At 40.2% G+C, this 26833-nt stretch overlaps 3 protein-coding genes and 1 pseudogene across 6 annotated transcripts; 1 reads left to right on the top strand and 3 right to left on the bottom strand.

Annotated features, from left to right (window-relative positions):
• Positions 1–5767: 5767 nt before the first annotated feature.
• Positions 5768–7705, bottom strand: LOC104704168 (fasciclin-like arabinogalactan protein 10 pseudogene; annotated as a pseudogene). The gene has a single exon (XR_015560679.1). The product of XR_015560679.1 is annotated as a fasciclin-like arabinogalactan protein 10 pseudogene (transcript).
• Positions 7706–7940: 235 nt separating this feature from the next.
• Positions 7941–9858, top strand: LOC104699808 (uncharacterized). Of its 3 annotated transcripts, none has more exons than XM_010415201.3 (8): positions 7941–8367; positions 8490–8603; positions 8699–8767; positions 8865–8884; positions 8975–9027; positions 9162–9192; positions 9284–9365; positions 9451–9858. In XM_010415201.3, the coding sequence occupies exons 1-8, from the start codon at positions 8184–8186 to the stop codon at positions 9651–9653; spliced, it is 756 nt and encodes a 251-aa protein (XP_010413503.1). In that variant the 5' UTR covers positions 7941–8183; the 3' UTR covers positions 9654–9858. The 3 variants fall into 3 exon arrangements, 1 of the variants encoding a protein (XP_010413503.1); XR_015560677.1 differs by having other exon boundaries at positions 7999–8367; positions 8975–9037; XR_015560678.1 differs by lacking the exon at positions 8975–9027 and having other exon boundaries at positions 7999–8367.
• LOC104704167 (BEACH domain-containing protein C1-like) lies at positions 9826–23634 on the bottom strand. Its single transcript, XM_087456361.1, has 32 exons — positions 23475–23634; positions 21217–23071; positions 20145–20929; positions 19326–20039; positions 18844–18978; positions 18581–18685; positions 18292–18405; positions 18112–18188; positions 17811–17892; positions 17273–17599; positions 16508–17127; positions 16217–16301; positions 15926–16120; positions 15184–15732; positions 14954–15097; positions 14417–14875; positions 14098–14240; positions 13931–14000; positions 13739–13822; positions 13558–13614; positions 13382–13450; positions 13205–13291; positions 13001–13117; positions 12726–12875; positions 12556–12616; positions 12334–12454; positions 12128–12224; positions 11929–12042; positions 11498–11840; positions 10654–11405; positions 10429–10551; positions 9826–10227 (listed from the first exon to the last, which is right to left on the bottom strand). The coding sequence occupies exons 2-32, from the start codon at positions 23012–23014 to the stop codon at positions 10180–10182; spliced, it is 8625 nt and encodes a 2874-aa protein (XP_087312487.1). The 5' UTR covers positions 23015–23071; positions 23475–23634; the 3' UTR covers positions 9826–10179.
• A 458-nt stretch (positions 23635–24092) lies between these two features.
• On the bottom strand, positions 24093–26633 carry LOC104699807 (cytochrome P450 76C2). Its single transcript, XM_019226956.2, has 3 exons — positions 26147–26633; positions 25336–25858; positions 24093–24852 (listed from the first exon to the last, which is right to left on the bottom strand). Exons 1-3 carry the CDS (start codon positions 26542–26544, stop codon positions 24217–24219), a joined length of 1557 nt encoding a protein of 518 aa, XP_019082501.1. The 5' UTR covers positions 26545–26633; the 3' UTR covers positions 24093–24216.
• Positions 26634–26833: the final 200 nt, after the last annotated feature.

Genomic DNA, 26833 nt, shown 5'->3' with positions numbered 1-26833 from the left:
GTTTCCCTCATAACTAGGGTCTAATGTTAAGGAAATAACCTTAGTCCCGAAGAGACTTATATATTTTGTTCCTATGTAAAATCTAAGCATGTGATATGAATAGTGAAAAAATATAATTGATCGAAGGACTAGGACCACTAGAAAAACTCTACTCATTTCTTGTGTTGATATTTTCTTGAGATGCAACCAAGTGTAGAAAGACAAACAAAGAAAGAAAATAATAAACGAAGGTGAAGAAACTAAATACTACTAAAGACTAAATTGCAAATTGTAGGAGCTAGTCAACATCCAGAATTATTATCATGCTTCAAAATGATCAAAGTAGTTATGATTCCACACCTATATTCGTTACTATTTATAGCCATTCCTTAGAGTAGGGCATATTCTCTACCACAAACAAAGAGATGAAGGTTGCTCTTCTTCATGTCAGACAAGCCAGAGAATAATAAAATAAAAAGCACAGAAGAAGGATCATAAATGGCAAAAGATTTACCATAGGCTGTGGGAAATTTTAGGAGTTGCTACAATAATGAGTTTTTGATTCATAAGAGTGGTGACAGTGGTCCATATAAAAACCACCACGCCCCTTCTTTACTACTAGATGGTACCATATGTGAATCCCTAGCTAGCCTAGCACTCTCATGCATAATGCGTATGATAAGTAACGATTCAATTTTTTTTTAATCATTTTGCTTACATAGTCAAGCCCCAAAAACATTAAAGATGACACGATACAACCTTTTGGAGTCAGCTAGACGTTTAGAGCATGGAGAGGTTCATTTCTTATGTATCAGTGTCACCAACGTCGACGCCATTAGTGTTCCTCTAGTTCTCTCGGACCAAAGAGAAAAGGCGGGGACTTTTTTGTAGCCGTAACCTTCTAAAATGAGTGTCGTCTTATCAAATTAAAACGACAGGCTTGTTGGACTCATAGCCCATTGGGCTCAAGAGAAAAATAAAACAATTGGGCTACCTTAGATTAATGAAAGGAATACTTAGCATTAAAACACGAAAATTATAAAGGAACGTGGACGGTGGACCCGAGGGGGATCTTCGCTTTCTCTCACACGTGGGACAAGTTCAAGTTCCGACGAACCACTGCATTGTGAAATTTGTAACACGAGAATCCACGCAAAAAAAAAAAAAAAAATTACGACGTTGGTTAAGCGTTTATTAGAACAAATTATAAAGGCCAAGAAGACGAAAAAACCAAAACACTGTTGAGTTTGAATTAGTCTTTGGTTGTTTGTTTCAATTCCAATAAGCTTCTGGTCTGTAGGAGTAGTTATTAGTTGTTCAAGTATTTCGGTTTCTTAGTTTGCTTCCGTAAGTTTCGTTTATTTTATTGTTACTTTGGCTATTTAAAGTTTGTAATCTCTGTCAAATAAAGTATCGAAGTATTCAGCTTTTGTATGAGTTTTATCTAAGACCAACAATTTGGTATCAGAGCTATAAATTGAGAGTGAGAGAAACACAAGTAAGAGGGTGAGTGAGATGGCTGAATCAAGCAGTTTTGCGCAGCCAAGCATTCCTCGATTTGATGGGGATTATGATCATTGGAGTCTCCTTATGGAGAACTTGTTGAAATAAAAGGAGTATTGGGGTGTGGTGAGAGATGGGTTCGTTGAGCCAACCGACGCAGAAACTCTGTCCGACGCGGAGAAGAAGACACTTGCTGAAGCGAGATTGAAAGATCTCAAGGCAAAGAACTATCTGTTCAGTGCAATCGACAAAGCTGTTCTCAAAACGATTACAATGAAGGATACTTCTAAGCAACTATGGGATTCAATGAAGATCAAGTACCAGGGGAACTCACGGGTGAAGCGTGCTCAACTACAGACCTTGAGAAGGAATTTTGAGCTGTTGGAGATGAAGACCGGAGAATCAGTCACATATTACTTTGCTAGAATAATGGTGGTGGCCAATGATATGAGAAATTGTGGCGATGATATGCAAGACGTCAAGATAGTGGAGAAGATCTTGCGCACATTGACTGAGAATTTCAATTACATTGTCTGTTCGATTGAGGAATCGAAAGACATTAATAATTTTTCAGTCGATGCATTGCAGAGCTCATTACTAGTACATGAGCAGAAGATGAAGAAACCTGTTAATGGAGGCGAAGATCAAGTGCTGAAAGTCTCATATGATGATAGAGGAGGAAGAGGCAGAGGAAGAATGGGCCAAGGAAGAGGAAGAGGTCAAGGAGGAAGATCTTTTGTCAAAGCTACAATCGAGTGCTTTAAATGTCACAAACTTGGACACTTTCAATATGAATGTCCAAATTGGAATGGAAAAGCAAACTATGCTGAGGTCGATGGAGAAAATGAGGATGTGTTGCTCATGGCATTCACAGAAGGAAACAAGAAGGAAGAAGCATGGTTCCTGGACTCGGGCTGCAGCAATCACATGTGTGGAAACAAGACCTGGTTCTCCACACTTGATGAAAATTTTCGTCATTCGGTGAAGCTAGGTAACAATTTGCAGCTCGGGGTGATGGGGAAAGGAGATGTGAGTCTACGACTGGAGGGAAGAACTCACACCATCTCTGATGTTTATTTTGTTCCTGATTTGCGTAGCAACTTACTTAGCATTGGACAACTCCTGGAGAAAGGGTGTGAAGTGTTGATAAAGAATGGAGTCTTCAAGCTGTTCCATCCAAGAGTTGGACTAATCCTGCAATCCCTCATGACTCGTAACAAATTGTTTAAAGTCATGGCAGCAATACATGGATTAGATGTTGCACCTGAATGTCTACAAACCACATCCGCAGATGAGTTCCAGTTTTGACATCGCAGGTACGGACATCTCAATTACAAGGGGCTGAGGACCTTGAAATATCAGAACATGGTGAGAGGGATACCACAATTGAAGAATGGTGGAGGAGAAGCAGCATGCGTTAGTTGTTTGGCAGGGAAACAACATCGAGAAACCATTCCAAAGAAAAGCTTGTGGCAATCTTCACGACGTCTACAGTTGGTGCACTCGGATCTCTGCGGTCCGATCTCTCCAGTTTCGAACAGTGGCAAAAGATACATCCTAACCTTCATCGACGACTACAGCAGAAAGGTCTGGACTTATTTTCTATCAAATAAATCTGATACATTCGCTCTGTTCGCAAGGTTTACAAGTCAAGTTGAGAGAGAAACCGGTGAAACGTTGGTATGCTTGAGAACCGACCGAGGAGGAGAGTTCACATCCAACGGATTCAAGTTTTTCTGTGAGGAGAGAGGAATAAGCAGACAACTTACAACAGCATTTACACCGCAGCAGAATGGAGTAGCAGAACACAAGAATCGCACAATTATGAACATGGTCCGGTGCATCTTGAAGGATAAAGAAGTTCCAAAGAAATTCTGGTCAGAAGCAACAAGATGGGCTGTACATGTTTTAAACAGAAGTCCTACATCTGCTTTACAAGGAAAAACACCAGAGGAGATGTGGAGTGGAGTAAAACCATCAGTGGATTATTTCAGAGTTTTTGGTTGCCTTGCACATGTACACGTTCCAGATCAAAGACGTAAGAAGCTTGACGACAAAAGCATTACTTGTGTATTAATTGGGGTGAGCAGCGAATCAAAGGGCTACCGACTTTACAATCCAGCCACTGAGAGTGTTATAACAAGTCGTGATGTTGTGTTCGAAGAAGAAAAGGGTTGGAACTGGGGAACTAGTGGTGGAGAAACAAATGAGGAACCACTCATCTGGGAAGGTGATGAGTCTGATGGAGAAAAAATAGATGATGCAGAACCTCAGCTATCAGATGCTCTAGTGATGCCACAAGAACCTGCAGCACCTCATCCAACACAAGCTTCATTGACGCAAGCTCCATTAACGCCACAATCACCACATGCTCCACTGCAAAGAACTCGTAAGCCACCTTCTTATTTACGAGATTATGTTATTGGAGAAGAATTGTCAGAAGAAGAAGAAGTCACAAATATGGTTATGTTTGCTTCTCTCGATGATCCGTCAACATTTGAAGAAGCAAACACAGAAGAGAAGTGGTTGGGGGCGATGGAAGCTGAGCTGGAGTCGATTGAGAGGAACAATACATGGGAGCTTATAGAGCTTCCTAAGGGAGCAAAGAAAATTGGTGTGAAGTGGGTCTACAAGACGAAGCTTAATGAGAAAAAGGTGAAGTAGACAAATACAAAGCAAGACTTGTAGCAAAGGGGTATGCTCAACAACATGGTGTGGACTACAATGAAGTCTTTGCTCCAGTGGCACGATGGGATACTATTCGCATGATTTCAGCATTGGCAGCTCAGAGACAATGGTGCGTGTTTCAATTAGACGTCAAGTCTGCATTTTTATATGGAGAGTTGTCAGAAGAGGTGTATGTTAAACAGCCACAAGGTTACATCAAAAGGGGAGAGGAACACAAATTATATAAGCTTAAGAAAGCTTTGTACGGTCTCAAGCAGGCACCTCGAGCGTGGTATAGCAGAATTGAGGCGTATTTTGCTAAAGAAGGGTTTCAAAGGTGTGAATATGAACATACTCTGTTCATTAAGACGGGAGAAGGTAACAAAATTCTTATTGTTAGCCTTTATGTAGATGACTTGATCTTTATGGGAAATGATTCTGATATGCTGGAAAAGTTTAATTCATCTATGAAGAATGAATTTGATATGACTGATCTGGGTCGAATGAAGTACTTTCTTGGTGTCGAAGTGGTACAAGATGCAGACGGGATTTTTATTCATCAAAGCAAGTATGCGGGAGAGATTCTGGAGCGATTCAATTTGCTGTGTGGTAATGCTGTCAAGAATCCAATTGTTCCGGGAACAAAGCTCTCAAAGGATGGTGAGGGAAGCAAAGTGGATGAAACGCTTTACAAGCAGCTGGTGGGAAGTTTAATGTATATTACTTCAACCAGACCAGATCTCATGTTTGTGGTCTGCTTGTTGAGTAGATATATGAGTGCTCCAACCGAACAACACTTGCAGGGTGCAAAACGAGTGCTCAAATACTTAAAAGGTACGCTGTCTTTTGGTCTGCTTTATAGGAGAGGAGGTGGTGAAGTGTTAACTGTCTATACGGACAATGACTATGCTGGAGATGTGGATGATATGAGGAGTACGAGTGGGTATGCTTTTATTTTGAGTGGAGGAGCTGTAGCTTGGGCATCCAAGAAACAACCAGTGGTGACGTTATCAACAACAGAAGCAGAATTTGTGGATCAACAACAGAAGCAGAATTTGTGGCTGCTGCATTCTGCACGTGTCAATGTGTTTGGATGAGAAGAATTCTGGAGGAGTTTGGACTAGAGCAAGTAAGGAGCACAACGGTTTTGTGTGATAACAGTTCGACTATCAAGTTATCAAAAAACCCAGTGCTCCATGGTCGAAGTAAACACATCGATGTCCGGTTTCATTTCTTAAGGGATCTTACAAGGGAAGGAGTTGTTCAGCTAGAGCATTGCGGAACAGATGATCAGGTAGCAGACATTCTAACTAAGCCTTTGAGATTGGAACTCTTTGCCAAGCTGAGGGAGAAGCTGGGAGTTTGCGAACACAAGTTGGAATAAACTGAATTTTACTGTTTTCAGTTTAGGAGAGGCATTGTTGGGTTTGAATTAGTCTTTGGTTGTTTGTTTCAGTTCGAATAAGCTCGTGGTCTGTAGGAGTAGTTAGTAGTTGTTCAAATATTTCGGTTTCTTAGTTTGCTTCCGTAAGTTTCGTTTCTTTTGTTGTTACTTTGGCTATTTAAAGTCTGCAATCTCTGTCAAATAAAGTATCGAAGTATTCAGGTTTTGTGTGAGTTTTATCTGAGACCAACAAACACCAAAACTAGTTAATTAGAGATCTCAGGTTTCAACAGTACTACAAACCAAAACAAAAACAAACACAAAAACAATCATCCAAGTCTAAATTAAAAACTAAAAATGATTTTTTAACTTAAAACCCTTACTACTATTACTCTGTAATCCCAGTCTTGACAAAAAGAATCACAAAAATAAATAAACTCGTCGAACGAAAACTAAAAAAGAAGAGAGTGGCACTCTCCGAAATTACGCGAAGTTGTGAAGGGTTTTTATAACAAGAAAGATGTGGCGGCAACCAATGCGGTGAACAACAGCGCAGGAGGAGCCTTCACGTGAAACGCCGCGTTTTTCGCATTACTATCCTCTGAACTTGTCGGCGAGTCTGACGGAGCTCCTTCCGGCGAATATTCATCCACCGGAGGTGCCGGCGGAGAAGCTGCGGCTGGAGTTGGTGCTTCCAATGGAGACGGTGACTTAGCCGGAGACGGTGTCGGTGCACTCACCGGTTCCGGTTCCGGTGCCGGCGCCGAAGATGGAGATTTTCCGAAAAGCTCAGTGGGGAGAAGCACATTATCCACCGTGAATATCACGACTGGTGTCTCATCGACGACCGTGTCGGCGAGTCTCGACGGACCAACGCCGGTGTGAAGGATAACCTCGTCGCCGGAAGTTGACGTCGTTAAATCGTATTTACCGGCGCCGTTAGTGGCTAACGTGGAGATAGCGTCTTTGTTAGTCTTTAATGAGCCTTTAGGTTTGTACTCAGCGAGGGCGTGATACTCTAGGAGCGAGACCACCTCAGCTTGCGTGAGCTTCGTCAGATCTGGTACACCTTTCGCTTTAAAAGCTTCATCGGACGGTGCAAAAACAGTCAAGCCTTTTTCAACGGTGGATACGTATGTTTTGAGTACACCACTCGAAACGAGCAAACCCGCGAAGGTTTTACAACCTGCTTTCTCGAGAAGTCCGGTGATGTTGCTGAGTCCGCCGGAAGAAGGAGCAGGTGCGGTTAAGATTCCGGGAGCGATGATCGGAGCGTTGATTTCAAGGACGGAGATGTTGTAAGGGATTTGTTTAACGGACTTGGTGTAGGATGAGTCGAGCTTGGATCCAGGAGCGGCGGAGCCGAATCCTACTTTGCCTCCTTTGAGATCGGTGACGTTGACGAACCCTAGGTTTCCGGGAGCGTGTCCGGTGGTTTGGTAAAGCGTGGTGGTGAGAGTTGTGCCTTTAGAGAGCTGGTGGAGTTTCAAAGGATCGTAGTAGTCGAGGAGGACGAGGAGGCTGAGAGCGTTCTTGACGACGGAGAGTGGGTGTTTTCCGGCGAGGGAAGACATCGCGGCATTGTTGAGTACGAGGACGGTGATGGTAGTTCGGCTGTTGATTTCGTCGTCGAGTTTCGTTTGGGAAAGGTAGCTGTTGAATGATGAATAGTCCGGTGTATCGGAGAGGATTTGAGTGATGTTATGGCCGAAGGCGGTGGAAGCGACTGCGAGGAGAGATAGAGCGAGTGCGAGGAGAGAGAAAGCTCGTGATGCCGCCATTGGAATTTGTGACGTTTGAGTTGAAGTCTGTGGGAGTAGAGAGAAAGTGAGAAGACAACGAGAGAGAGATGAAAGAAGAAAAGGGTTTGGTTTTATTAAAAAAAGAGGTTAGCTAACATTTTAACCATGGTTATACATATTTGAAAGGTTTTAACTATGGTTAATTTGAGAACACGTGCTTGCTTTTTGCTAAAAGAGCCTGAAATTACGAAAAGGGCTTTGGTCTTCTTTTCCAAAAGCAACCGTTATAATTTTACACTATTTTTTTTGACGTCATTCCCTATGATTTGGTAATGATTTAATGTTTACGAAGAGTCTTAACTTAAGACTTAAATCAAGACCATGTTAAACATGGTCAACTAGCTAACTACAGCACTAATATATTAATTTTTTCAACACTTGAGGCTACAGCAAATTGATTTGAGTTTACTCATTGCTGCTTAGATTTGAAAAGGCATTGATCTCAAAAGGATTCAAAGTTTAGTGTTTGTGTTAGTAAGTGTCGGTATCAATTTTTAAATATTTGGTCAATAAGTAGTTGGTATCATCTTTTAGAAATGGAAAGAAGGTTCTAATTTCCCGACAAAGCACTAATATTTATAATATCGTGTTATAAACTCATCAACGAAACCTTCCCGAATCAGTTAACCATTAATAACGGGCGGAGATGAGGCTTTATCCCATGATTTAAGCCCATTAACAATGCTAATAACACGTGTGAGCACGTGTCACTCTTCCGCTTCACATGATTTTATACTGGGCCTGTAATAAGCCCAAACTGCGTAAGCCGGTCAAAGACAAACGACCGAAGACAAAAGCTCCGCCGCAGAATCTCAGATCGGATCTTTTTGAGAGAGGGAGAGAGAGAGATGGAGAGGGACGTGTCGAGCTGCAACACTTACAACTATGGCGACGCTCATTACTGGGACGCTCGTTACGTGCAAGACGCGCTTGACTTCGACTGGTACCAACGTTACTCTTCTCTCCGTCCTTTTGTCCGCAGCTTCGTCCCTACTTGTTCACGTGTCCTCATGGTTGGCTGTGGCAACTCCCGTAAATAAATCTCTCTCTTCTTTCCACTTGCAATTGCCTTTCAAACAACTTACTCTTACCATTGATTGAATTTGACTTTCGAAAGAAGCATCATCCAATTGTTTATCTTCTCTTTGGTGCAGTGATGTCAGAGGATATGGTCAAGGACGGGTACGAGGACATTATGAATGTTGATATCTCTTCTGTGGCTATTGAGATGATGCAAACCAAATATTCCTCTGTTCCTCAGCTCAAGTGTAACACTTTCTTTTTTTAAATCAACTAAATACTTTAAATATAATTAAAGTAAGAATCTTCTAGAGGTCATATACTCTGTTTGTTTACCCAACAGATATGCAAATGGATGTTAGAGATATGAGCTACTTTGAGGACGAGTACTTTGATACTGTCATTGATAAAGGTATGTTGTAGCCAGCCAATTGCTCTGTTCTTTCTTTTTGTTTGTTTGGTTTTATTATGGTGGAAAGCTTATTTGAAGTGGCTGCTGGATTGTGTAGGAACCCTTGATTCGTTGATGGTACGGAATCTGATCCTTTGTTTCTCGTATTCATGTCTACATGCGTTTTTTTAAAAGTTTTCTTCTTTTGTGTGGTACGGTGGATTCCAGTGTGGCAATGATGCTCCTCTAAGTGCTACCAGAATGTTGGGTGAAGTTAGCAGGTCACTAATAGTAATATCATGGCTGCTCCTCCTGGATCATCATCTCATATAGATTCTATGCCATTTTTGGATTCTATTTTGATATGTATTCCCTCTTATATGAACCAACAAAACTCTTCTCTTTCATTTTGCAGGCTGATTAAACCAGGAGGGACCTACTTTTTGGTAATATACTTTTACTTATGTCTGAAACTGTTCATAGTCATTGTCACTGTTACTAGAAGATATGTAAGATATTTTGTGTTTGTTTTGGTAGATAACTTACGGTGATCCCAGAGTGAGAATGACTCATTTGACTCGTCCTGCTTACAACTGGAAGATCTCCTTATACATTATACGTAAGCTCTCATCTTTTTTCTTGCCTGTAAAAATTTCTTATGAATTGTGTTCTTCTTTGCTTCATTCCTTTGAGGTTTCTTGCAGCAAGACCAGGATTTCAAAGGCCGGAAAGTTGCATCTCGTCAGAAAAATCGTGTATGGAAGCTATACCTCTGACAAGCGAGGGAATGTTGCCACATGATTATGTTCTGGAGGATCCTGATTCCCATTTTATTTACATATGCAAGAAGATGGACGAAGAAGAAGCTCAACTACCCTCATACCCATTAATGTCCGATGTTTTGTAGTGATGTCTGTGGGTGGCATGGAGGCTAAAATCAATGCAAAATTGTGCACGTGTGTTTGTCTTCGTGTTCCCTATTTTGATCAGTCGATCTGTTGTTGTATTTTGTATGTGTCTTGTGATCTATCCCAATTGATAGGTCCGAGCTGGAATTGCTCAAGCAACTCATAATTCTCTTTTATACGAATAAACATCTTCTTTCTTATCTTCTTCAAAGTCTAATGGGATATTCTATGTTTCAAAACTGTAATATAATTTGACAAAATAGAAAGGAAAGCACTACATGGCAAGAATATAGAAAAAAAGCTTAAGAATCAAGAAGTCGGAGTTGGTTTTTTGAATTCAATATCTTGAATAATGCACCATTAAATATCCGTTCTTAGCTTCTTCTTCTTCCCCATCATTAGCCAACTAACTTCCCTCTGCAACTCCATTGTTGCTCGGCTGCAAGTTTCGTCCGACAGATCTTGGAGTGAGACATTTCACGGTGAATTGATGTTGATATTGTCCAAACAGTTACAAACATTTCGTCATTCTGAGCCAAGCTTCAGTGTCTTATCCACCTCATTCGAGCGTAACTGCAAACAATTACAAACATAGGTTATGTTTTCTTACTATGTTATGATCTTTTGCTGATTTTATAGTTCAAGATATTTTCAAGTCTACAAGGCAATGACAGAAAGTTATATCAACTGATACAAAACCATTAGGGGTCTTGTAACTGGAGTAGATGGTAGCAATTAATGTAGAAGCGATGCGAACAGAGTAACAAAACTTACAGCTGGATCTGTGAAGATGATCAGCTGTTCATCTTCTGTGGTAACTAAGAGGTTAGTGTTGTCTGTGCTCAGAGCCATAGCGGTTATACCCTGCCCTTCACCAAGCTTGAACACATGAAATACCTACAGAAGATTAATTTTTGGCTTGTTAGGAGACAATATCCTAGAAAAGAAATCAAGAGCAATTTAGTGTTTGCATTAATTAAATTGTTCTTATAGTAGCACCTGGAGAGTGTATAAGTTGAGGAAGCAAATTGAAGGAGATGGTATATCCAATCTCTCTACTTCTTTGCTTCTATTTGATGAATCTTCTTCACTAGTAACGTTGTTAAAACTCCTCGATCCATCAATGTCGGAAAATGAGTTCACGCCAATCACAACATTTTGTCCGTCCATGGATAGTTCCATGCAGCTTATGGTACAAGAGGAAGGAAGTCTTGCTTTGGAAATGAGAACTCCATTAATGGTGAACGTGCTGATAGAACTTTCTGAGCTACTCCAGACTACTATAACTCCATCTGAAGAAATGCAAAGAGCACGGGCCTCAACGCCAACAAGCCGTCTTATTAGTCGACCTTTCCTTATGGAATGCAATAGAACATCTGATGACTCTGAGCACGAAACGACGATCCCTTGATCTGAGCTAACGCAGCAACAACTTATTTCTCTTTGGTGGCCACGGAGCACTTGTATGGGCCCTTCAATGCGACGCTTTTTGGATTTGTCCGCCAAGTTGTTGCTGCTTACGGAAGAAGGTGTTACAGAGCTTGTTGTCTGCTCAGACTCGCTTGTCTGAGATGTGAATCCCTTGTGAAATCTCCACAACAAAACAGTTGCATCTCGAGAACCTGTCACAAGGAAGTTGTTATCTGGAGACAGAGCCAGACATGTTACAGGAGCACAGTGACCAAAAGCTGTTTCCAGTGTTTTCGCTCCATCAGATGAGACTATCTTGATGCTGTTATCCACATGTCCACCTAATTAACATACATGGATTTTCAATAAAACGATGAAATATATTACCAATCACCAAACTTTCACAGAGCTCAAAGCCTTAAAAAGTTCTTACCAGTGATAATTTCTCCGTCGTTAGTTATAGCAGTGACAGACGAACTTCTGATTCCTGATGAGGCAAATGCTTGTGCTTGGGGATATTCCCAGTCACTCTTGAACATGCGTATCAATGTTCCGCCAGTTGAACTCGGCTTCCCGTGATGAAAGATGAAAGGAGTATTTTGGCCATCAGGAGTGTTTGGTTCCCACTTGTGTTGTGCAATATGTGCTGCAGGCACATTCATGTCAACAATCACAATAGTATCCGAAGATGGCTTGATGGCTGCAGCAGGTAAGTTGCAGTGTTCTGGAGCTGGAACAGGATACGGTTTTATCTTTTTTGGATTCCGGAAGATGGTCTAAACAAGAATTTAAGGTGTTTGTCAAGTTTGAATGGTAAAATTTAGCACAGAGGAAGAACTATGAATGTTTTACATAAGCATTTACCTGCATATGAATGACATCTTTTAGAGGCATTCTTTTAATGTGAGGCACAGTCAATAGCTGCGAAGGCGTTTGCCCGAAATTAACTATCTGGTCTTGAGTAGCCTGTCGTTTTACCTTCATCAAATAGCCACATGAAAGTTTCAGAAATAAGGTAATACCGAAACTGAGAAACTCCAATAGTACTACAAAGATAACTTACTGGATCTGTGATCTTATCAATATCAACAGTCCCCTCGTAGGTAGTGTAGAAGAAAACATTATTTGCCAGTGTAGCTTCCTTTCCACGTTGCTTATACCTAAACGAATAAGTTCATAAGAAAAACGTAAGTCATAAAACAAATTTAACTAATCTTACACAGAATTTTTTTTGTAGATACAAGGTGTCAGTCCAAGAAGAAAACCTACCCGAAAATGAGATCAATCCATTCATGCAAATGTGCCGAGACATGCTCGCTCTCAAGAGCCATTCGTTGTTTGTGTACAAAGTCAATCGGGCTTTTAGCCCAAGGAGGAAGTTTTACAGAATCTGATGGGTAAAAAGAACAATGTCATCATATTAAGATGGTATCTTGTTTCAGGAGTAACATTTTGTCTGGACAAGAAAAGGAATAAGAAATAAACCCATACCAAGCTTGTCAACCAAGTTCTCGTTAGTCAACACCTCAGGAAAGTAAAACAACTCTGGAACCTACAAGCAAAATGAGAGGCATGAATATGGCTACGCTCTGCACTTGAAAAGAAGAAGAAAATGATTAAAGCTACTAGATTTGGTGATTTTGGGAGGAGCCAATTCTTACCAACTCCTTCACATTACTCATATCTTGGAGAACTCCTTTCCAAGTGGCTGCAATGTCTGAGAACATGCGGTTTGTAGGATCGAACTTCCCACCTCGCATTTGAATTGAAAGGGTAGTAAAAGGTTCAACTCTAGCTAGATAATGTAACACCTATCCACAAGAGATAAAAACAAATGATAAATCATCTGCAGGGACCATCATAAGTGAAAACTCTATCCAACTATATATCGTAAATGGAAGCAATTGTGGCAGATATCATAGAGAAGATAACCTACTACTCCAACACTTGAGTAATGTGAACCATAGTGGAATTTCGGGATGACTGGATCTTCGAAGCTAGAGTATTGTTCTTGAAACTTTTTCAGTCGCTCCGGGTTCAATGCGCCAATTGGCTGCACATATACAGACCCACATTTCCAATCAGTTTTCAGTTTAATGGAATATATGCAGGCATAGAGCCAAAATACAAGTAGTAGCACCTTGGAAAGATCCCTGTAGTTAGATGGATTTGAAAGGTCCAGAATTTCTGATGTATAGTCGCACAGAATCCATGGGAAAACAGGATACTGCAAAGACATACATAATAGATAAAGATAACACAAAAGTAAACGATATATTTCACATAAGAAAAGCATTCTCACTAGCACAAGATTTACCTGAGAGATGTCATTATAACTCCGCCCAGCCAATGTGTTGAGCTGCATTAGGTACTCAAAATTGCTGATCTGCAGAAAAGATACAAGGATCCAGCTAGAATTACTTCTCTTCCAGATGTTTATTTAGGGGAATAAATGAAATTGCTTGACTTAAATGAAGGCTATTCTTTGGTTACCTCCCATCTAGCCCACCGCTGCATCAACTGTGTTCTTTCCAAAAGTTGATCTGGCCTCTAAAAAGTAAACAATTTACGTAAGTTTTGTAGCACAGAGGAAATATTTACTCAGCTTGGTTCCTAGCTTTTGCCACCATGCATGCACTAAATAATGGGCATACGGAGGAAGAAAAAACCAAACCTGAGTTGCCAAGTAAATATCTTTCAAAAGAGGAGGCCTTGCTTGAACAATAGCCCGACAAGCATTTTTTCGTCCCTCGGTGTTCTATGGTGTTCATCAAACATCATAAAAGTAATTGGTGAGAGGAGCGAGAGACTTGAAAATCCAAGGAAAGAGATAAATATAATGTAACAGAGAGAGTTTTTTAGATACCCCAAAATCAAAGAAGAAGTTTGAGCGATCCACCATAAATAGTTCCAGAGCACTCTTCCTCAGTAGGTACCTGTGAAAGAAAAATATTAACAAAGGTCTCCTTTCTATTTTACATAATAAGGGAGAGAAATAGTTAGCTAGTGACAACATAGATGATGAAACTTTACCGTCGGCTATAAATCTGATGCAGAGAAGACATCAACCAACTACGATCTCTTTCTTGATCTCTTGATTTTGAACCATCTGAATTTTCATCCAAATGTTGGTCTTCTCTGATGTCAGCAATAAAATTTATTCTCCGTGTAGTAATCTGAGAAAATCAGAAAACAACCATTAGAAACTAGCGATACAATATCTCAGCTCTACGTAATATTTTACAAAATCTGGTTGGTTATACTCTGTTTACTTTCTTGTTTACCAATGCAACATTGATTGGTGTCAGCTACTTATTCAAAAGATAAATATGTAACGATAGTCAGAGCATACTTGAAAGGTTCCTTTCACAACCCTTAGTGGCCGGACCATAGAAGAGGAGATTTCAAGAACAATCCTTTCACTGAGAACTACTTCTGTAGAATTTTGAACCATATCATGTTCACTCAAAGGTTGATGATCGTTAATTCCAGTTGACAGTGTTATTGCATCTTCAAGAGAGCCAGATCTCCTCTCTTCGTTTTCCCCTTTGTGTTCTCCAACATTACCCTCTATTTCAAGATCGTCGGCATCTCCATGTTCATCATCTTCACACATTATTTCCGTTGATACTGCTTCAACAGCAAGAACAGGTGCATTTGATAGAGAATCCAAGTTATCGTGATTATTCTTCAAGTCTGTCTGATCATCATAGTTTCTTGTTGTCTCTAGATGACTAGTACCAGAGTAATTCATCCTTAAACATTGTCTCATCCTCGTAGAACTTTCCATAGAATCCAGTTTCCAGAAAACCTGCATATATAATAATGTTACATCACTGGAAAAAGTTTTCAAAATGTTTTAAAAATAAAACAAAACAGTGTAGCTTACGTGTTTGGGACTGCATAAGTGTTCTCCGAATGGTCCAAAGAAGCATCTCATCTCTATCAAATAACGAACGAATTTGCGCCAACCACTGATTCCCATGCACAAGCGATTTCTCACTATTTTATCATTTTGCATACGCCTGTCAATCTGGTGAGGTTTAATCAATAAATGTTGATTAGTGTATGTACCTCCTTCAAGAAGAAAACAAAGTGTGACAAGGGCAGAGAGCAGACCTCAGATCTCTGCTTGTTACGTGCAAAGGCAAAGCTTGCAACAAGTACAGCAATAAATTTGTAGGACAAAGCATTAAAATCTTTTCCATAAACTGATTTTGTATCCACTGGTTGGAGACACTCTATCCATGCTACTCCCATGGCTTCAGAGACATTCCATCTCTGTAAACGTTCCATATCACTAATAGTCCTCCGCTGTGCAGATGTGGCCATTGCAACAGCACTAAGACCTCTCCCAGAACCAATCTTGGCATTCCGTTCAAGATCGCGTGCAGCTGCCAGAGCTGCCGCTTTTGCAGCAGCCTTATCTCTTGGTCGACCTGGTGAATCATCGTTTGGAGCCTCCAAGGGTTTCTGGAAGCTGGAAAATGTCTGAAGTTTGGTACTTTTACGCTCAAGCAATGAAGAGTCTCGCCTAAGAGGTGGAGGTGCTGGAGGTGCCGGTGCTTCCCAACCAGCTGCCCCTGCAGCTATCATTGCCAGTGCCATTGCGGAAGGAGGCGATGCAAAAGCAGCGGCCCATTCCGGAGAAATCATAGAAATAGCCGCCTAAAATAAAATAAAAAGTAAGGATAGGACTATTTAATAACCCGCGACAAGCTTGAAGTAAATCTTAAGTTGAAAAGAAGACAGAATTTTTCTAAGGGATAAAGCAGCAGTAGCAGAAACTAGAAATGAATGATGGGTCAATATGTGACAAATATGATAGCAACTAAAGGGTATGTATACAGATTTAAGGAACCTCAATGGGGAGTGCATCAGCAGCCAAAGCACGATCATCAACCACAAGGGGATTGATACCATCACCAGTGGCAAGTTCATGTATGCCAGCTAAAGGAGGTCGCCATCGTCGAAGAATTGCAACAAATGGTGGTAAAATAGCCTTTAGATATTGCTTACGTAGTGGCTTTTTGTCTTTGCTGACAGCATTCCATACCTGCAACAGACTTGGAATCAGAATTAAAAAAAAAACCACAAAATAAAACAAAGTGAGCATTATTAATCATGGGGCCTTATTTAGGGAAGAACTAACCTCAGAGTATAGAACGCATGTAGTAACCAATACTCTCTGCCTCTTTGAATCAGTTATTGGCATGTTTAGAACAGGAGATAGCACACTGGAGGTTTAAAAAAAAAAAAAAAGTAGTAATTAACTTCTCTAGATAAACTACATAATAGGAGAAAACAACCATTTAGAAGGCATGCAGCATCTAAAATGTGCCCTGCATTCTAATTTTGTGACAAGATCAAGTCTAAAGATACTTAAAGCATATGGTCATAATTCGCAAATCCGCATAGGGAGAAAAAGATGTCATTACTTTACCTCCATAATAAAGCCGATGGTGATTGTCGCATAGACATCTGAGAACTGATATCTGATGAGGCAGAATTCCCCAAGGGGCACTGCAGTCCACCGGAAAACCCGTCTTCAGAACTTAAATTTTCCATCAACAGACTATCTTCACCATGGTCTTCTTCCCTCAAAGACAAAAGTACCATTCGAAGCATGCATAAGAAAGGTTGATCACTATCTAGTAACTGGTAGAGTGCTGCCATCCCTCCCATCCCGGTACCAGATCCTCCACCAATTCCTAGGCCACCTCCAAGTCCAGACTCGTCTAGCAGCAAGGCTTGAAGCATGGATACTGATTTTTTAACTAAAGGAAGTTCGATCCAATTTCCATGAGCATCTTTTTGTAAAGCATGTTTCCAAGAGTCCCAACCACTTCCACCACCACCAAAGCAACTAGTTTTAGGAAGTCCAACACCATACCACAATCGACTTCTGTACTTCCAACCCTCAGCCAAATCCATGGTACAACTTCCATATGAAACAAAAGCGCATGAAACAGATTCATAAGGCTCAGCTGCAGCAGCTGCAGCAAGACGCTCCATTACAGCTGTTGAAATCTGACCAGTTGCATCGGCCATTGAAGCAAGTATCTGAATAAAAAGTAAATGCAGGAAATTAGTAGAAAGTTAAATAGATGAGCAGATTATATTTTCTTCAATGGTGTTATAAAAGCAAAGAGTAAATAAAGCCAATAAACAAGGGAGACATATTGATCCAGAGATAAGAGTAACTTACATCTAAATGTACCCCTCCTGAATCACTGGACACTGAAGCACGGCTACTTGAAACCTCTGATGATTCTGCGACTGTTGGCAATATCCGTGAACGATTGTTGAGAGGATAAACAAGAGAGAGAGGAGATGGAGAAACATCAACTGCGTTTGCAGCACAATTCTGCTTGCTTTGTATTCTCAAATGATCTTCGACAAGCATCAGAATCACAATTGTATTTTCCACAAGAAATACTGAAAGCTGAGCAGCATTTTCTACTCCAGCCTTTGCATCTTTTGGTGTTAGACTCTCTGCCGCGAAACCAGCAGATGCTGCAGCTATAACTTGAGTCTGTGTGAAAAAGTATAACGTGTAAGTCAAACTAAAAGCAGTCGCCCAATATCACAACACAGGTAAAAACGCAAGGCTTCAAAAGGTTTATATTTTCTTGTGAAGGAACGCCCCTAGAATGTCAACTATAGAATGCATGTGTAAGACGATCTTCGTATTTCTCTATCAATGACTTATATAAGTCAATAAGATATAAAAAAAAAGGAGTTACCTGAGCTTGCAGTTCCCTGGCAGTAAAGTCTAGCAATCCACCCAAAAGCCTTCTTTTGAAAATTGGAAGTGATTCCTCACGCCTTTGAAAAAGTAGAAAGACAAAAGTGTAAAAACAATTGAACAGAAACATGTATCTCTCAGAGTACATTGGAAGAAGCAATACAGTATAAGAACAATATTATCCACAAGAGACCTTCAAAAACTAAAAATGTTACAAAAAAAAAAAAGATGACACTCAAAAGGTCATTGTCATCCCAAAAGGAAAGCGTAAAATGTGGCGCAGTAGTACATGAATTTACCTCATTCTTTTCTCTCCAGTGCTAGACCCACCAACGATAGAAAGCCACTCTGCACAATGAATTGTAGCCTCAACATCCTGTAAAGGATCAGAAGTCGCGAGAAATGTAAAAAAAAAAAAAACACAATCAAAAAAGTGAAAAGGAATTAATATGGTAGACCGCTGAAAAAAACAAATATACCTTCCAGCCATCCTTCTGGCGCATCGAATGTTCCAACATTATGATCAAGAAGTTATGAATCAAATCTTCCACTTCAGCAGAACCGGGTGAAGGAGATTGTTTTCCTGCATCCCTCTGTGTGTACGCACAATAGTCAGCATTTTTAGAGTATGCTGGTACATACTTTAATAAATTTCCAGCTAAAATGTAACTTGCCCTATCACACTTGTGTACATACATCCAATTTGGCTCATTACTAATACAATAATCATGAAGGAGACCTTTAAAAGGTTTAAGGTTGGATTTATACCTCGTAGTTTGAGATCAAAATCTCCAAGATCCACTCAGGCCACTCTTCCATTTTTGTCAGAGTGCTCCTATTTTCCGGATGGCTACAAGCCAAAAATAGAAGATCCTGACGGAGAAAGAGTGAGTTCAGAAAGAGAAATTGTAGGACACTAGGCAAGTAGAAGTGTGTAAAGCACTTTCACAAGTGCATTTGGTGCATACTCTTCCTTTTGAACAAATATTCATGGACATGCACAAAAGTGTCTTTAACTATGACATTTATACCTGAAGTGCTCGATTTTGTAGAGCCTTAGATGCAAATGGTAGAGAACGCAGGAGGATCAACATTAGTTGAGGGTGTTCAAAGCGATGACCTGAATCACAAAAGTTCAGGCTATCCTCAGTTGATGAAGCATTGATCTGCAAGAAAGAGCCAGGTATGCAATTAAATTTAATCTCATGTCATAATCTAAAACAGTAAGTTTATCACCAAAAAAGGAAATTCTCTCAATCTTTTTCTGACTTTTGATCAGAATAATCACATCGAAATAGCCATGGCTTATGATGATCCATATAGGTTAGACAGATGACAGCGAGCACTTGCTCTCCTTACCTTTACCTTTAGATTTCAGAGATCTTTGTAACAGGGTACAAAAAAAGTTTAAACTTAAAAACACCATACTGTTCTCTCTTTTTCCACCATTATTCACCTTTAAGCCAGCCATTGTTTAAGATAGATCAAACAAATAAAAGATCAAAAATCATACCGAAGCCCCAAGCAAAGTTGTGTAGACATTGTAGGTCATCAGTCTGTTTGGAGCTGCTTGAAATGCTTTCAGCAGAGCAAATAGAAGCAATGCGACTTTATCATCAAACATTGTTCCACCATTTTCATGAAACCCACTACCCATGAGGTTACTCATGACATCAGATTCGGCATCAATGGAAAATTTTAAGTGCCCTTTCGAAATCAATACACCGATCAATCTAATGATCCCAACCATGACACGATCTCTATCGTCAACATTGTTTCTTGCATTATTATTGAATGGAGTTTCAGAAACAGAGGATACTCTGTCAGCATTCATGGAATTAGAGATGGTAACTGAGTCACTATCACAAATGACAGTCGCAGATCCATGTGATTTTTCTTGTTGAACTGACTCTGATTCCTTGAAAGATCCTACACTATCATTAAGAGCATGAGGGTCATCCTCATTATCTTGCGGAAGTGAATCCAACTGCTTTAACAAACCAGGCCCATTGTGTTGAATCTGTTCACTATGAATAGTTGGCACACTTGTTTCACCCTTAACTACAGAATCTGCGATGCCTTCCTCACCAGTTTTAGCTTCTCTTTGGAGCAGAACAAGAAGTGTTTCTATCCCACCAGATGTGATAAATGCCTCTGCAAACGTATGCGCCTTTGCAGCATTTGGCTGTACAACCAACCTAAACATGAGATGCAACACCCTTGCAACCTAAATAGAGGTAAGAACTGAATGATGTCAGAGCAAATATATTAAAATACTGAGAAACGACATGTATGTTTAATAATTATGAAGAGCCACTAAGAAACGTGTTACCTGATTTGGTTGTGGACTGTCAATTATGAACCCAAGTAATAGATGGACATCAGCAACAGCAAACGAAGGAGATGCTGCTCCCATTAGAAGTTCAATAATCACCAAAAGTTCATCAACCAATGCATTAACTTCCCCCACTTGACGTGCATTCCCATCTAGAGAAAAAGTGTTCACAGAGTCTTTCTCTTGAATTGTCCAGTAATATCTTCGACATCCATCCAGAAGTATCTGAATGGCATCGGCATTCCTCATAGCTTCTGCTTCAGTGAAAACCATATCTTGAAGGGATGACAACAGCTTCTTTTGGAGTCTGTAGTTACACACACTCCATATCTTCAGATCCAATAATAGTTTACGGAAGAGCTGCACTTTAAGAGCATGATTGATCTTTTGAGATTGGCTAAGGAAAACAATGGCAGCAACTAGTTCCTCATCTCCTACTCTATCGTGCTTGAGATCAAGGGATGCAAGTGAGTGAAGAAGATAGCCCAGAACTGTGGCCAGGATTTCAGGCCCCTTAGAACGAGACAACTCTTCATTGTTCCCAGGATGTTGAATAGCAACGGAGATAATTCTAAATATAGGTGCAGCAAGAGAATATGTTGTCAAAGACGATGGAGGACTTCTATAGCATGGTTGCAGAGTATCTTTGTGTACACTGCTTACGGTTAGAGGAAGCAACGACATGGGTCCACCATAAGCTAAGGCCCAGAAGGACTCCACTGACTTCACTCTCGTTGCAACATGGACTTGTCCAATTACCTCAGCTGGTCTTCTTTGAGTGCCTTATAAAAGAAGAAAAAATAACAGATTTCCAAAGTAAGCGAAAAGCAAATAACAAAGTGTGCAAAGTACATCAGAAAAAGAATATTGTGTTTCCTTAGTTAGTGAAAGCAATATGGATAAAAAAAAAGAATAATTAAAATTATACAACAAATCAAACAAATGAGAGTCTGAAAACGAAATTATAAACACATCATAATATGGAACAGAGATTTTTCGAAATAGTGTTTTGGACGAAGTAAAGCATTATCAGATATATGAGAAAAATCAAGAGTATAATCATAAGCACCTGCTGCTCCAGAAAGAGAAGCATCTGGACAAAATCTCCCATTTAGTAGAAATGGGTGGTAAAGTAGGTGAATGTATACTCCAAGCTCTGCATCCAAAAGACTATTTTCCTCTGCCTCCTTACGGACATGGTCATTTGTAGCTAACCATGGAAGACCTGCCCCATCGCCAAAACAAGGCAATATATCCCCACCTCTAGTTGCCAATCGTGTCATTCTTTCAGGACCAATCGGTTCTTTAAATATATAAACTGGTCCCATCTCAGCAAACAAAGCACACTGACGTCGACGACGTTGTTGACCAGCAGTTGTAGATGGAGGATTTGACCCGATGCAACAGAAAGAAAGCGGTTTGGATATACGAGGATATTCAAACGGACGAGTTTCATACAAGGATCCGTCAATATATAGCCGCAATTCACTGTCTGAATTCCCTAAAAGTCCCTGATTGCAGGTATGCTCAAGGCCAATAAAGTACCAACGCTGAGGCTTAAATGCATGAGTGAAATGCAGTGAAGTTTTAGTTCCTTTACCACTGCCACTCTCAACCACCAAAAATTGTGCATAGAAATATGCTTCAATCCCCTGACTATCAGGGGTCAAAAAGCTGAACAGACGAGGCATATGAGCAGTACCCTCACCATTGTGTACATTTGCAGCGGCTGCAGCAGACGTTTTTCCTGATTTGGCTGCTGAAGCAGCAGCAATTGCAGCTGCAGCGGTTGAAGCATCTAATGTATCAGCAAATGATTCAATATAAATCCAAGTTGCAAATGCATAGCCATTGGTAAAAGGCCAGCGAGTTTCTCCCGGACCAAGTAAGCCTGAGCTTTCACCGACAAATTCAAAACTACACGCAGGTCCGCTTGATTCTTTACCATTCATTGCCTTCTCCAAGGCATCCATCAATGGACTTGACCACACTGTAGGAAGATACTTTTTTATAACATGAAGCCATCTATACAAATCGTCAACACTAAGAGAGTGCCCAGCTATATGTTGAATAGAGTGAAACAAAACTGCTGCATTCCACATCATAGTGTCGTCCTTGGATATAATCTCCTCGACTGATCGCAAGAGAACACTTAATAAACCCGCCATGGAACACATAGCTCTGTTTCTGGTGCAAGAACGTAAAATTGCTAGCAATCCTCGCACCATACGGGTCCTGGGGGACATGAAATTGACACTGTCACCCGAACAAGGTAAGCAAGGAATAAGCTCGCCAGCAACAATGGCCGCACGAGAGTTCAACATCACACTAGGGGGGTTGCTATCTTCATCCTCTTCAAAGCTCTCTACTCCACCCATGGTAGCAAGAAGTGAATCGATGACAAGAAAAGCAATAGTCTCTGAATCCTCTCCAGACCCAAAACTCTCAGCACCGCTAACAATATTCTTGATTTTGTCTAAGCTCTCAGGCTTACCCATGATGGCTGAATCAACAAGATGCAATAACTCTGGAGAAACGTTTGGCATCGTAGACTTTGGCTTAGGCCTCTGTGGATACTGGACTACAGGATATCCAGATTCTTGATGGTTCAAAGAATCCAGACCGGTAGCTGAAAGAGACTGGTCAAGGTGCTTATCTTGATCTCCTAGAGAAACCTGTTCAAAATGATCATCCTTGAGGACAGCATCAACTGAACTAATCCCTTGTAAATGATCTGCATCATCCATTCCTACCAGAGCATGTTCATCAGCAAGAAAACTAGAATTATCTACGACATTAGACGTATCAGCAACATCGAGGTTTCCAACAGAGGCTGTGGAGAACTTGTTTACTTCATCTTCTTCCATTTTGATGAACTTATAGAGAAACAGTCATTCACAAGCCTTATCTATTCCCACCACCACCTGCTTACAACAAACATTACAGATTTTAGCTCGTATCGTAGTAACAAGGAATAAAATCATTGACAATGACGAACATGTAAACGTAATGTGACGCATACCAACTCAAATCTATTCATAGTAGCAAAATTTACAAACATTAAAATAAAATAAAAACACCTTTCTTTCCCCTTGGCAATTTTAACGTCAGAGCACAAGAAAAAGACTTCGGAGGAGAAATCAAACATGAAATCAGAATTTTCCGAGGATCCGATTTAGTAAGATATCAGAAATTTCAGACGAATAAACTCGATTCCGCGTGTAATCCACGCGAAAGTAAACATTCCCATAAAGAGAATCGAAAACGTGAAAAGATAAAGAGGTGTTCAAGCAACTGCGAGAGTGAATCGGAGATAATGTCGAATACCCGGGGGTCGCGTAGCTAGAGTGGGTTAATTATTTTCCTTGGATACGACGCCGTAAGAAATGCACATTGTAGAATCGGTCAGGATCTAATCGGAGAAGAAGAGGAGCAGCGACGATCGGAGAAAGGCGCGCGCGAGGAAGAGGGGAGTGTTGTTTGATTCAGCAATTTCGCACCCATATATAAATTTATAAAATCAATTAAAAAGAAACACATGTTTTTTTTTCCTTTTCAATAATCAATACCCTTGAGATCAGCTCCTCTCTATAGGAGTTTGTAAACGACATCGTTTTCACGCATCCAGCGGCAATGAATAGAGAAGAAAGTCACGCGCTTAGATGGCGCGTTGAGGCATACATAAAATATAAAAAAAATTCAGTTTCTTTGTACGCACGACATTAGGCTATGGACGGACCTAGGGCTGGCTGATCATCATTTGTTGTCTTTTGTTTTGTGTGACAAAAAAAGGATAATTATTAACTTTTCTATAAAGCATTCCATTATCAATTAGACCCCAAAAAAAAAATGATTTTAATAAAACGGTCCAAACGATAAGGATTTCTCTGTAAGTTAATTGACGAACGACGATGCAAGGATTTGTTACTTGATACTAGATAAAAAAAACCGGTCCAAACGAAATTTTTTATTTATTAATTCAAGGTCCGGTGTCTTAGTTCTCAAACTTCCGAGACACTTCGCTATAATAATTTGTACCATAACTAGGAGAAAAGATACTACGAAAAGACTAATAAAAATAGTTGTACGCTCTCTCGAGGGTGTCGGAATAAATAGGTTCGGTCTTGTGCAAGGTAAATCCGAAAGTCTCGTCCATATTCAAATCCTCAGGAACGAACTCGTTTTTGACGGTTTTAGGATGCCATTCAAACGAATAGATAAGTGAGGCAAGCATGAGAGGCACAATCCTCAAAGCCAATGATATTCCAGGGCATATCCTTAGTCCACCTCCAAACGGTATCATCTCGAAATCTTTTCCTATCGTCTCAATGTCTCGTCCCAAGAATCTCTCTGGCTCAAACCGTTCCGGATTTTCCCACACGGTCGGGTCTCGTCCTATGGCCCAAGCGTTGACCAGGATCTGAGCATTTTCAGGAATCGGGTACCCTAATATCTCTGCGTCGTCTGACTCAGCTTTGCGTGGGATCAGGAATGGACTAGGTGGGTGCAAACGTAGAGTCTCTGTTACAACAGCTTGTAGATAGGGAAATTCTGAGAGATTGGAGTCACGAACGTAACGGTTTGGGCCAACAATAAAGTTGATCTCGACTTTAGCATTAGCCATAGCCTCGGGGTTACGAAGCAGCTCAGCCAATGCCCATTCCACAGTGGTAGAGTTTGTTCCCGTTCCCGCAATAAACAAGTCCTTAAAAACAAAAGAAAAAAAAGACTATATTATACTTAGCTAGCTTGTGTTTCATTTAATAATTAAAAGTTAAAACATTACACTTTCCTAGAAAAAAAATTATCTTTACTTTTATCAAAGTAATATTTCACTTTGAGGAAAATGAATTAAAACAGTTAATTTTGTAATAAACGATTTTTATAGATATTTTGCAGTCACGATTGAGGAAAATGCTAAATGTCCTGTTTCCGAAACCAAAACAATCGTTGAATATGGGAAGCTCTTTCTTCTACGAATTATTTCCCTTGCTTGTACTCTATTATGCCTATTTGGTTAAAACAGCTAGTGGATGTTGAAACTGTGTAAAGTTTAATTCGGTGAATAAATAGTTGAAGTTGAGCCAAAAAAAATAAAACAATCGTTGAATATTTACGTAAAACAAACGCCAAGAGAAAAAAATCAATCGAACCATAATTCTAAGACTTGAAATCTTTAATCACTTACCAACAGAAAGTGTTTGATATCGTTTACGTCGACTTCCGACCCGTCTTCTTGAATAAGATCAATCAGCGAATCCAACAGATCGATTCTCGATGCATCTCTAGGTTTAGCCTGCAATGATCTTTCCGCGATTCGAGCATCGATGAGCCCTTGAAAGACCCGAAACAACTTTTCCGAACACATCTTCATCCCTTTACGGATGCCCTGCAAATCAAGAAACTCAAGAGACGGAAAATAGTTTGCGAAGTTCGGTTTGCCCATGATGTCCATCATACGAGACAGTGATTCCTGAAACTCCAGGGAGGCTCTCGAGTCGTAACTACCTAAGTCGGTCGAAAACACAACGTTTGAGATTACATTAAGCGATGTGACGAAGCAAGCACGAGCAATGTCGACGGCGAAGCCTCGCTCGCCTCTTTCGATAATGAATTTTATAAGTTCTTTTGCATTCTTGGACCGTACGGACTTCGTGGCTTTGTGACGCTCCCGTGAGAAAAGTTTTGTCGCCAATACCTTCCTCCATAACCTAATTGAACATATAAATTATTTATTTATTTTGGTGTCCACCAATAAATCGAACCAAATTATTAAAACCCAACTGAAACTTTTTTTTACAGCCATATTGCTATCATTTAGACATTAATTATCTATGTGCTGAACAAACCCAAACCAAGCGGAAACCATATCAAACCTCTAATTTAATATAATCAATCCTAACCATGTAAACCAAAATTCATAAAAATACATTATATTTATATAGTTAAGCATGTGAGACTTAGATTTAAATATTTAATCACATTAAATTATAATTTACCTCCAACGAGACGACGTCGAAGGTAGCCATGCTATGGAGACTTCGTGGTGGCCGATGGCTCGAACCGTCTCGCTAAAGGTTCTTCCAGAGAAGACATGGTCAAGCGTTTTGAGAACCTCTCTTGCTGCATCTGGCGAAGAAATGACCACCGTGGTGAAACTTCCAAGCCTAAGACTCATGACTGGTCCATAAACTCTCGAGAGATCAGCAAGTGAACGGTGAGGAGCTTTTCCGATGATCTGGAGAAGGTTTCCTATAATGGGCCAACCTGGTGGTCCCGGAGGTCCCGGAAGCAGTGGGCTTGATCTCCTTCGTCGTGATTTAACAGCAACAAGGAGAAGATATGTTAAAAGGAAGCTAAGTATCAGAAGGAGAGCTATAGCTATGGTCTGCTTCATCGTCGCTTGGTCGAGTGTGTTCTTCTAGCCACAATTTTTTACTTGTTTATAGAAACGGTATATTTATCATTCCTACTAGTATTGCTATCGTTATGGCAACAGCTTCACTTTAATTAAATACACTTGTTGACAACAAAGGAAAACCCCATTTTTGCCTAAGACTCAAAAAGTCAAACGCTTTAAAAGCTAAGGAAACAATATGTGATATTTTTTTAATAGTCAACAACAATATGTGTGATATGTCTATAAATAATTTATGAATGATACATATATGACATTATCTAATTTT

This window comes from Camelina sativa, chromosome 7 (assembly GCF_030686135.1).
Source record: "Camelina sativa cultivar CO46 ecotype springtype chromosome 7, ASM3068613v1".
NCBI lineage: Eukaryota > Viridiplantae > Streptophyta > Magnoliopsida > Brassicales > Brassicaceae > Camelina > Camelina sativa.
The sequence above is the reverse complement of the archived record's forward strand: the minus strand, read 5'-3'. Positions and strand labels throughout refer to the sequence as shown.